This window comes from Candoia aspera, chromosome 2 (genome assembly GCF_035149785.1).
Source record: "Candoia aspera isolate rCanAsp1 chromosome 2, rCanAsp1.hap2, whole genome shotgun sequence".
Taxonomy (NCBI): domain Eukaryota; kingdom Metazoa; phylum Chordata; class Lepidosauria; order Squamata; family Boidae; genus Candoia; species Candoia aspera.
In genome coordinates, this window is record NC_086154.1 from 232,542,021 (window position 1) to 232,554,204 (window position 12,184).

Consider the following 12,184-nt stretch of genomic DNA (forward strand, 5'->3'; position numbering starts at 1 on the left):
GCATCATGATGCAAAGTCTGCCTTCCCATACTTGTGTTATGATACCACACAAGTATGGAAGGAACAGACTGTGCATCGCAACATACATTTTGTCACTTTCCCCCCTTGTCGATGCCTATAGGGGGATCTAAAGTTATAATTTTAGGGGTTCATGGCATTGCAAAACTTGAAAAGCTGTGCACTAACCAATTGGCTAACTATTTACTTCTTACTGTGGTTAAAGATATTTAGTAATATATCTTAAAAAGCATAAACTTACTTGCTGTTTCCCAGTCTAGCCCCTCACAAGCGTATTACGAAGCTCCTAGAGGGCTATGTTAGCCTCATTGCAAAAAAAAAACAGCTACATACCTATACATGTTTTCATTTCAAGAGATTTTGTGAAATACTAACTAGTTAGTGGGTGTGACATCCAGCGTGCACAGAAACTCAGCAATGAGCATGGAGCATCATTAAATAAATATGGTTACAGATTGTTGGCAAAGATAGAATGGTAAATTGGGCCTCTTCCCAATTTAAATTCTGGAGGGAAGAGAAGTATTTGGGAGATGTGAGTAGAAGGATAAGTCTCAGAAGCACTTGGAGTCCTAGCCCAACAAGCCCTTCCACTGTCAAAATGACAGGGATGGGAGTATATATTCATTTATATTCAAGGATTAGCAGCCTACAGATACCAGGTGAAGTATAAATTACTAGAAGTCATCTTGCTGTGAGAGTTAAGAAAATATTCTAAAGAAGTTAACCTGTTTATTAGTCATAAAATAAATGTTAATTTGATTCTTTGCTTAAATGTTTAAAAAAGGTGATTGTGCTGCTCTATATTTCCCCCAGGTTCCAACCAGTGATGTTACCTTTTATATATAGGAAAAGATCAGAAGTATTTCCAGATCAGGAAATGTTTTGCTGGTAGCATCCCTGGGTTAATGGGACTATGCTTTGATTATGAGAAAGGAAAAAAACAAAAACACATTAGGGTGTGTAACAATTGACAGTAGGGCTTCTGAAACAATCTTATGTGGTTCCTGGTAGTTCTGACAGTTTTACTCAAAGTATGGTACAACACTTTTAAAAATAAGGGAAAGAAAACAACCATTTTTCAGGTACATAGAAATAAGGGCTGTTCATATTTAATTGTTTCACCAGATGAGTCTGAAGTTCCAGCACTCTGATTTCCTGCATCTTACGGTATCATTCTGTTGCCTAGAAACTCAGGCACCTCAGCCATTATATAACAATAATGAAAGATGGGCTTTATATTGCCATAGCAAAAGTGGGACACTGCTGTAAGACGTGAAGAAATGGTCTGCTTCCCCATTATGTTTAGGAGAAACAAGCTTCCAAATTAGCAACAAATCAACATTTTGTAACTCCTTTCTTTCTTCCTAGATTTATAAATTGCCTCATTTCAGAAAAAAACATTCTGTCCTTCTGTAAGTGCTTCAGAGCTGTCTTACATCTCAGTAGCATATTAATGTTTGCAGTATGTAATTTTAGTCAAGGATCAGATTTCTGTATCCTCCAAACATCATCACTAGACAAACTGTAATGAAGTCTACACAAGCAGCAGGTAGCACATTCTGAATAAATATTTGGTGTATTGCTACTAGCTGCAAATTCACCATTTAATTTCTGGTATCAATCTTTCCTGAAACCCAAGAGGCGATTTATTAGAAGAAACTTTCTGGCTTAGATGCTTCCTTTCTATGCCAATGCTTTTCCTCCTTGCAAGACGCATGTGTGTGGATCTGTTTTGCATCTTTGATTTTTTTCCCTTTACTTTTCTGCTTGTGTGTGTGTGGGGGGGGGGTTGTTTACTTTTCTGGGGATATCTATCTGTTTTTTGTTTACTTTTCTATTTGTTTGGGTTGCCTTCTTATTGTAAAATACCTTGTGCTCCTGAACATTTTTTTTCCAAATCCCCACTGATTTTTCTCCAGCGTAAAATACATCTGCAGATGTAGGCAGTTGCTCTGAGATGTACTAAAAGATGCTTATTGTTTAGTTATCACAAGTGTTCCATTACTTACTGTGTGAAAGGGAGACCACTCATCATGTGATAGGTTTTCTGGTTCAGATGCCCAAAGAACTTGACTGACCTAGAAGTATTGTGTACCTAGATTGGAGCAAAAGGGGCACCACCTGTTATTCTGATCATACTTTGGATCACTCCAACATGTAGAGCAATGTTTTTCCAATTGGCAACTTTGATGTGTGGACTTCAACTCCCAGAACATCTCAATGTTGCAAGTTGGAAAAACACTGATGTAGAGTGACTCAGTGACTGCAACGATTGCACTCAAACTCACTCCGCACAATGCTTATATTTCATATCAAAACGAGACCCAACTGTCAGGAACAGCAACAGGAACTACCATTCCACCTGCAAGCACCCTATATTTCCCAGAATTCCCAGCCACCGGCCCCTGCAGGTTAGGATGGAAGACTGGACGACAACGCCCACGCCAGCTAGGGGAAGCGGTTAAATAGAATGGAAGCTGCGCACGCGTAAACCGAAGAGGAGAGCTGGCAAAGTTGAGCTCAGTACGCCTGCGCAGCGCGCCGGTACGTCACAGCGTCGCTGCTGCCTATTTTCCTTTCCGGCGGCCATCTTGGCTTCCTCCGCGTGGGGCCCCCGGGATCGGCGCTTCCCGCCTGCGGCTTCTCCTCCTCGCCTGTCCGGATCTGGCCGTTTCCTCCCGCAAAGGTACGAAAAAGCCACAGAGGGAAGGCGGGAGGGAGACAGAAAATCGCCGGTGGCAGTCGAGATTCGTATCTGGGAGAAGCCTTGTGGGCCTGTGAATCGAAAAGAAGCCTTGGGCCTGAGTGCGGAGAGAATCCCGGTGCTGCCTCGGAAATGGCCGCTTGATTCCAGGCGCCCGATCGTCCGCCAGCCTGCGGCGCTTCCGGAACGGACGTTGCCTTCTCGCGTGAGGAAGCTGCAATTTATCGTAGGCTGAGCCGAGCAAGGTCGGGGGGCGTTTGAACGTCCTCTTTAATTCCGCAGGCACCGAGGCGCTGCGGCTCTATCCGTCTAATCCTCCCTTCTCCCTTTTTTGATTTAGATGAAAGAAACGATCATGAATCAAGAAAAATTAGCTAAACTCCAAGCCCAAGTGCGCATCGGTGGGAAGGTAAGATGGGGTATTTCCTATTTCTCGTCCCTCTTCTTCGCCACGCATCAGATTACTTCCACAGTAGCCATGTTGTGGGATCGCCCTACTTGGCTCGTACAGGCCTCTGATTATATCTGGAAAAGCTGCTTTCACGATTTAAATCTTTTTCATTAATTGTTCGTTTAAGTCAGTTAGGACTTTGTAACTGGTTTGGGAGGTGAGTTGGAAGAAGTTGAACCTGTTGCGAAATATTCAGTGAGATTTATTTTCAGGAAGGTTTTTTGGATAGGCCTGATTTCTATGTGATTTAAATGTTAAATAGTTAAACAAGCAAATCATACCTTATGACAAGAAGTGTTGGAATTGATAGAATAGTGAAATCATCTATGATTTTAAAAAGCTAAGCAAGGACAGATCTGGTTAATACTTGAGTGAAAGACCACCAGGAAATAGCAGAGTTGTAGGCTAGACTATAAAGTTGAAAAAAACATCCCAGGAAGAATGCAGTGGCTGGCCACTTTCACATTGTTGCCGAGAAAACTACCTGTCTGTGTAATTGTGAGGAACCATATTTGAAGTGAAGAACCATGTTTGAGGAGGAGGCTGTTCCTTAACTTGCATAGCCATTGAGTTCATTTGGTAGTAAAAAGGGGAAGGAACTAAGACTCTTTCTGTTTTGGAGGAAAGATATGTACAAAGAAACAATATAATGTGCTTATATCTTCACTGATTTAACTAATCATTAAACATAGCTTTGCTAATTGAATTAAAAACTTTTCTGAAGAAAATTATTACATTGGCCATACTGTATTTAAACTTCGCAGGTTATAATATTTGAGGTGGTGGTAGCATGGCCAATGAATAGGGATGGTTGCCCAGAGAATGCTGGCCTTTCTCTTTCATGTTTGAAAACGTGATGATAACTGTGGTAGTTAGTGTCTGATAAATATGCTTTTATTTCTTGGAAGACTGGCAATTTGCAAAATTGATGTGATAAAGGTAACTTGCTAGCAATTAATCATGTATTAAACAACGTTCTCTATAATATATTGAAGGCTCATAAAATCAGCAGGGTTAGGCCTTTTTAGTACTCTGATGTGAGTTTCCCTGGGATACTAGGAATGTGGCCTAGAGTGGGAAGTTCAGAAACATCCTGGAAGAAGACAGTAGTGAACTGCATACTGTTACCAAGAAAACTCTATGGACATTTCTTTGAGGGCATCAGGAGTTGAGCTTTAGGTAACAGAGACTTTATTTATTTATCAAATTTTGCCACCACCCATCTCCCCCCAGAGGAGGGACTCTGGGCAGTTTACAATACCTTTTTATGCTACATGTTCCTAAATTAAAGATTCAACAAATTCAGTAGGTCTTAACTTTTCCATCAGGCTGATTGCTATTATGCTTTGAAATGTAGTCCTATGGCCACTTAATTGGAAGAAAGCCCATTAAATCATATGGCACTCTTGCATAGATAGGTATAGGATTCTGATCGAAGATTAAATATGGTTTGTGTACAAAATGTGTATATTGTACTTTTCTGATATGGATAATTATTAGATTCAGTTTGCATTAGAAACCTATCTTTAATTAAGGGTGGAGTCTGTGGAATTTCAGGTCCCAGCATAAGGATGTTATTACAGCTGGAACCTATAATTTTCATCATACACACTACTTTAAATGGCTATTAATTAATGAAAAGCAGCATAGTTTTTAGACTAAAAATAATGACTAAGTTGTCTTAGCCTATGAATTTAGTTGGATTTATTTAATTGAATCAAACTTTTTACATGTTTTGAGAGCTAGTATGGTGTAGTACTTAAGGTGTTGGGTTCAAACTCACTCTTAGCCATAAAGTTTATTGAGTAATAGTCCAGTCATTACCTTTCAGTCCAGTCAACAACTCATGGTAGTTTACTGTGCATAAAATTAGAAGGTGGAATGCTATATTGGTCACCTTTCCCTGGAGGAAAGGCAGGCTCTAAATCCAATCAATGAAAATTTAAAAATTAAGCATTATTTGGATGTAAATGTACCATAGCTAATTAATTGGTGGCCACCATTTTGCTCAACACCTCAGCATTGCTTAGCTAGAATGACTATGTTGCATATACAAGCAGCTGTGTACAAACAAAATGTGGAAATCCATTTCCATGACAAATAACTATGTGGTGTTTTTCAAAAAGGTGACTATCTGGCTTAAAACATTGAGTCACCATTCTGCAATCATGTAGACCCACTGACATATAAAACATACTAGATTGGAACTGTATTTTATTCTTTCCTTTTTTTGTTCAGTCCTCATTACTTGTGGCTCCTGCCATGATTTCTGTAGCACCATGGCCTCCTGACAGCATTTCACTCACAGTTCTGTCCTTCCCCCAAAGAAAGTGAACCTGGATTTTAGAGGATGTTTTGTGGAAATGGGCACCTGTTTATTTGTTTTATTGTATATAGTATTATGTTAGTCACCTGCTAGTAATGAAAGACTGATGGGTGCAGTAATATCTAACTGCTTTGATTTTCTTCGCAGATGTTTTGCATGTTTGCCCATGAAAATTGAATTATTTAGATTAAAAAGAACAGGATTAAAAAACCCCAAAGATAATTGTAACAATGTTTCAAATCTCATTGTTCCATCTACCAAAAGTTACTGAGCTCTTTAGGTAAATATATCTGTATTGTTAATTTTTATGTTGATTCCCTGAAAACGACCTTTCAGCATTTGAAACTGGTTACTGGGCAGATATGTATAGGTCTGTCTTCAGCTAATTTTGTTGAACTTGCTTCATTGCTGTTTATCAGTGGAGTTGCTCAGCTTTTGCAGAAGGAAAAAAGTGCTTAGTGCATCCAGAGATAGAATTAGGTTGCCTGACATTTATGTACTCTGTAAATTGTTTAATGACATCATTTTGAAGAGAGTTAAAAATGTATTCTTTCTCTGTAGGGTACTGCTCGTAGGAAGAAGAAGGTGGTGCACAGAACAGCTACAGCAGATGACAAGAAACTTCAGTTTTCCTTAAAGAAGCTGGGAGTAAATAACATATCTGGGATTGAAGAGGTAACAGCTTTTTATTTCACAGTGCTTATAAACACTTGGCGAGATACTCATTTTAAGAAATGGAGTTTAGTAGGAAATGGATGAAATAGAGCTCACTCTTATAAAAAAGTTATTGGTACAATTCATAGATATTTTTTTATATTGTAGGTCAACATGTTTACCAATCAAGGCACTGTAATTCACTTCAACAATCCTAAAGTTCAAGCTTCGCTCGCTGCTAACACTTTCACAATCACAGGCCATGCTGAGACAAAGCAGCTGACTGAAATGTTGCCTAGCATCTTAAACCAGCTTGGGGCTGACAGTCTCACAAGCTTGAGGAGGCTGGCAGAGGCTTTACCAAAACAATGTAAGTAGGGCTTAAAGACACTACAGTTGAGAATGAATGTTCTGAAAAGGGTTTAAAAACATTTCTGTTAAGTGCCTAGATACTTGTTATCTTTCCAAAAAGGCTCTAAATTTGGGTTTCCATGGGAATGCATTCTTAATTAGAAATTGATATATTATTCCTTGTGATTTTCACTTCATGCCCAGATTAAAGAGGGGGTAGTGATAAGTGGAAGAAGCTCATTTTGACAGATGGATAAAGATCTGCGTTTAGACTATATTCCAGATGCCAAGTTGTGCAGAGAAGGTTTTAGAAAGGGAGACCAAATCACTTTATAATTAGCATAAATTATATGCTAATGGGCGAACCATGGTTGGGAGCCCCGAAGATTTCACAATAGGTGTAGTTAGTAGTGTAGAGATAATGGTAGTAGCATAAGAACTGAAAAAATCAGGTCTTTGCTTGGAGGAATTAGGCTTTTAAAAAGAAAATTGGTGCATTGATCCTAACAGACATTATGATTGTTTCCTTTGTTTCTTATTCCATCAAAGAAAACCCTAATTATTGTGGGACTGAATTTTAGCAGTGTGAACCAAATTAAGAGGGCACAAATAAACACTGAAGTTTCATGTGGCCCACAAGTATAAAGAGTGACCTGCAGTATTTTTTAACTAATACACTGCTTACTGGGATCAGAGCAGTGTGAACTTTTTTTCCATGCTTGTAATAGGAAATAGGCAAAAAATTGTTTTCTAGTGGCCTCGTAATTAGAAAAACTATGTCAGGGTGTCATGCAAAAAAGTATTGTCTGAAATTTCAGGTAATTCAGATGGCACCTTTCATGCCCTCTTCCAAAGGGTAGAATCAGGAAGAGGGATGATACCTCTGTTCCTCTGTTGTTAATATTCTTTTTTCATGAATTGAGAAAACTGCGAGTCCATTTTTTTTCTTAGTTCCTGGAAAAAAGAGAGAAACCTAACATATTCCCTTGACTAACCAGTATGTATAGCCAGATTTTCTGCAGACAAACTGGTGAATAAACATGTCTGGTCCACTTTTCAAAGCTAAGGGAACAAGGTGGAGATTTGTTGAAAATTATTACATGTTACTTTCTTGAATACAAGACTGAAATCAGAAGTGCTTTTGTTTTTACATTCAGGGCAGTGTGAATGTCCCCCCCACCCCAACTTGAATAATGTTGGATTGATCCTAATTTGTTGCCTGCAAATTTGGGGTCATTCTTCCCTAAAAGCAAACTATATACATGTGAAATCTGACTATTTTGGAAAATAGCAGTGGACAACATAATTCTAGACATACTTTTGGGTGGCCTATTATTCTATTGAATATATTACATTCATAAATTCTATGTGCCTATTTGGAAGTCCCATTGAGTTCAGTGGGACTTATTCTGAGGTAAGTGAATAAGAGACATTGTGATGGAAGGTGAAAATTTTAGACGAGATACCTCATTCATGTCTTAATATGTGATTTCAGCTGTGGATGGAAAAGCACCTCTTGCTACTGGAGAAGATGATGATGATGAAGTTCCAGGTAAGAATTGTTAGCCTCATTTCTTATTTTTATTAAAATGTGAGTAGGTGCTTATACCTGTTTTGGGATAAATGAAAGCAAACAAATGTAAGGTAATGTATGTAAGAGAAGTACTATAGATGAGGAAATCAGTTGAACTTAATGGAATGTTGAACTCATTATGAAGGGGTTGTTTAAGTCCTGAACCTAATATTATCTGTGGAAGCACAGCTGATAGTGGTGGCTAAGAGTGTCTAGAATCTGCATAGGATTGCAAGTAGTTCATTCTTCCATTACACATGATGGCTACATCTAGACTGTACTATTACACTGCCACATAGTGCTGTATATGGTTTTCCTTCAAAATTGCCCTGGTGCTTATGAGTATTGAGCATTCAGAGCAGATTCGAGCAGATTCTACCAATATTGTATCTGCTGCTCTTGCTGCCAGTTGTGTCTGAATTTAGTGCAAAGAACTGGCGTTCTCCTTTAAAGCCATAAACACTTGAAAGATGAGACTCGGCCATAAGATGAATCTGGGATTTTACCAGAAAGTCTGCCACAGAATTACTCAAATTGACAGGGTCTATCTCTTCTGAGCACCAATCACAGTGTAGATGGAATTTTTGGAGAGAAAAATTTGGTTCCCTCTTTAACATGCTTTTGGGCAGCTTAACAACTGAATTGCTGGTCCCTATTGTGGTTACTAAATGAGGACTACCTGAGGTAGTCCTCGACGTATGACAACAATTGGGACTGGAATTTCCGTCACTGAGTGACGCAGGCGTAAAGCACATCATCACATGACTATGCTGCTTAGGGACAGCAGTTCCGGCACTCCCAGTTGCCGTTGTTAAGCAAATCACCATGGGTCATTAAGTGAGCATATCACGTGGTCACCATTTGTGACCTCCTGCTAGCTTCTCCATTGACTTTGCTTGTTGAAAGCTGGCAAAGAAGGTCACAAATGGCAGCCATGTGACCACAGAACACTGACGTAATCACAAGCCAGGTGTTGAATGCCTGGATCGCAATCACAACTGCAGGGCCGCTGCAACAGACAGAACTCCAAGGACGGGTCGTAAGTCCCCCTTGCCATTGTAACTTTGAATGGTTGCTGAACAAATGGACATAACCCAAGGATTACCTGTAGTTGATTAAAAGTAATTGCATTACAATGTGTTGCTTCTCTTGCCTTGGCTTACGTGAGGTAGAGATAGTTGTATAGTTATGCAGGAAGCTTTAATGCTTAATGCCCTGTGACAGATAGCAATTCTAAAATGTTTTTGATTTTAGCGTAAGTCTTGAAATAACGCTGACCTTTTTTCACTTAAAAAGAACCTCATTCCATTTTTTTTCCTTTTCAGATCTTGTGGAGAACTTTGATGAGGCTTCCAAAAATGAAGCAAATTGAATTGTCACATTCAGTAAAACTTGAAAATTATGTGGAGCTGCTATTTTATATTGTGACTTTTATTTGTAATATTTTGTACTGATCTTAGTCTCAAGATCTGTAATATTTGGAAACTCCCTTCAATGCAGCTCTCTTCAGTTATTGTTGGTGCACAGTGCAGATGGGCTGGAAGTGCACAAAATGGAAAAGTACTAAGTCAGAAAGCTAATAAAGACTAAATCTTTAGGCAACTACTTTATTAGTATTTTGTATGTAACTAAAAATAGATATGATAGTGGTGGGAAATGGAGCTTGTTGGTTTGAAATCGTGTCAAAGGAAATGTCAAATGATGTGATGTAAGTTAAGATCTTCCAGGTCCACCTCTGTTACATTACTTATTACAAATATTTATGCTGGCATACTGAAATGGGCTTAAGTTCACAATTAGATTATTGATGGTGGTCCAGATCTGACCTGGATACAAGACAAGCAGGATAGATGGCTGAGTGTTATGGATAGGCTGACACTAACCTTTTCATTAAAGACTTTGAGGTTGGTTTAGCATAGACTTCCTCTGGTCTGCTCTGGATATGCTGGACTTCAACTCCAAGTTCTTAACCAGAAGGGCAGCTATATTTTCTGGAAATTATAGGAGATGAAATCTAACTGATGTTGAGGATACTAAAATGGAGAAGGCTAACTTAGAAGGATGTAATTTAACACAATTAAACCTGCCCCTCCAAGTTTAATTCTGTTTTGTTTAAAAGAATGTGAAGAACTCTGTAATGTATCATTAATCTTTATTTACTAAATATATCTATAAAATGTTGTTTGGGCAATGCAAAGGAATAAGGTCACAGGGCTTCAAGTGAGCCTAAAGGCATCTACAATACACATCCAAATAATCAGGAATCATCTTTTAGTTGCTGTGATTTTAGTGATATGGTGATTCCCCCCCCCCCCCCGTTTATTCTTTATAGCTATTGTTGCCATTTTCCTTTCCATGTGGAAGTTAATATAAAGAATGGTTCAGAATCACTGCACATCCCTATATCTAACTACCACCATCAGTGGTCATTCTGGTTTCCATTTTGTTTTTACTTTTAAGACAGAGCAGTTTATCAACAAAGCCACAAATGATTTTGCTTTGTCCCAAGTAGCTGGATCATTAGCAGCAGAATTGTGTTCATTAGGTCTAGATACAAATACTGAATTGGAAACAAGATTAGACACTGGTATCTCACAGAACTTATGAGCACAGTAGAGATTAATAATGTCTACCAGTGAACAGTTCATGTCAGTGGATGTTGTCCTTGGTTGAATTAACCTTGATGTTTAGGTAGAATATCAGTTACAATTCATTAGCTGCACTGGTGCTTGGACAAAAACTTGGTGTAAAAATCTGTATTTCAGTCTTAGACCATAGAAGGGCTTTTGTTGTGTTAAGTTGCCTATTTAAAAAAAGGTAAGCACAGGCAAGATGAGTAAATATGAATAATTTGTACCCTAAAATAACATATAAAGCCTTTTCTTCTTAGTGTCCTTTTTAGAAATAGCAGTAATTAATCTATGTTGTGGCTAAGTAGTCCATTTTGGGTACTATTTGGATGAAAGATCACCAGGAAATCTTAAGGCTGCGCTGAAAAGTTGAAATAACATCCTGGAAGAAGGCAGTAGCCAATCAGTTCCATCTTGCTACTAAGAAATTTGGGGAGATGGGTGGTAATTAAATTTGAATAATAAATAAATGATAATGGACAAATCCTTGTCTTTACCCCTCCCCCCTCCTTTTAACAAGATCACAGCATGCTCCTTAAAAATTGACTACTGTAGATGAGACGTTCTTAGACCGCAGTCTGACTGGAAAGGTTATACTGTAGGAAAGTACATAATACCTGCATTTACCCAATTACTATCTACTACTGTGCAGTGGCAGGAATTACATCTATTTTACCAGATAGCTATATTGTGCTGATGCTGTCTAGCTGCTTTCAATAAAACTGTTTCAGGGTTTTATCAGGTTTCAAACTACAGTCTTTGACTTAAATATGCTGTTGTGGAAGAAAAATGATCAACATGACTTGTGCATTTTTATTTATATGGCAATGAATATTGTATGAATGGTTTGCTGACACCTTTAGCAATTTCAGTGATCTACAGGAAGAAAACATGACAACTGCTATACTATTTAATGGTGAAATGAAAGTATGGAATGACTGCAACGTGTAGCTTGCTGCGGGTTATAAATACTGAGGAAAAGCTCTTTCTAAAAAGTAGTAACAATACAAAAACAAATTTAAGAAGAAATCATGATAGACAACAGCTCAAAAACACAATTTGTACTTTATATAAAGCAACCACTCTGAAAACAGTTTAAAAAATGTAAGTTTGTTTTCAAGTCACAATTCTGTAAAACCAAAACACAGAATTTTATCTCAGAAGGCTTGAGAATAGAATAATACTAACACAGCATATAAAATGCACATTGAGAGATACATGTTTTCAGCCACCTAAAAAGTAGCAGAATCTAAAGAATTCTCTTTGGCTAGTAAGATTCTCATAGTAGGGGAATCTACCATATATCAAGTATTGCACAATCTCCCTTAGCAGTGTAGAGACGTATTTCTGCATTTTCAATGAAACATGTTTACCTCATGCTTCTTGTGTTTTAGGGTGAGAATTAACAGCTCCATATAACATGCAATAAAGATGATTAATAATATTCAGGTTAATATCTACTGAATGCAAGAATGCA

The 12,184-nt window shown here is 38.2% G+C and overlaps 1 protein-coding gene across 1 annotated transcript; it reads left to right on the forward strand.

The window, feature by feature from the left end:
- The first annotated feature begins 2,572 nt into the window (after window positions 1-2,572).
- On the forward strand, window positions 2,573-11,445 carry BTF3 (basic transcription factor 3). Its single transcript, XM_063295509.1, has 7 exons — window positions 2,573-2,704; window positions 3,063-3,131; window positions 6,061-6,174; window positions 6,322-6,523; window positions 8,000-8,056; window positions 9,403-9,935; window positions 9,974-11,445. The coding sequence occupies exons 2-6, from the start codon at window positions 3,063-3,065 to the stop codon at window positions 9,447-9,449; spliced, it is 489 nt and encodes a 162-aa protein (XP_063151579.1). The 5' UTR covers window positions 2,573-2,704; the 3' UTR covers window positions 9,450-9,935; window positions 9,974-11,445.
- Window positions 11,446-12,184: the final 739 nt, after the last annotated feature.

Bases quoted from the DNA above. Each gene is read 5' to 3' on its own strand.
- BTF3 (XM_063295509.1), top strand. From the start codon at position 3,063: ATGAAAGAAACGATCATGAATCAAGAAAAATTAGCTAAACTCCAAGCC. The intron at 6,175-6,321 runs GTAACAGCTTTT...TTTATATTGTAG, and splicing joins ACATATCTGGGATTGAAGAG to GTCAACATGTTTACCAATCA. The intron at 8,057-9,402 runs GTAAGAATTGTT...TTTCCTTTTCAG, and splicing joins TGATGATGATGAAGTTCCAG to ATCTTGTGGAGAACTTTGAT.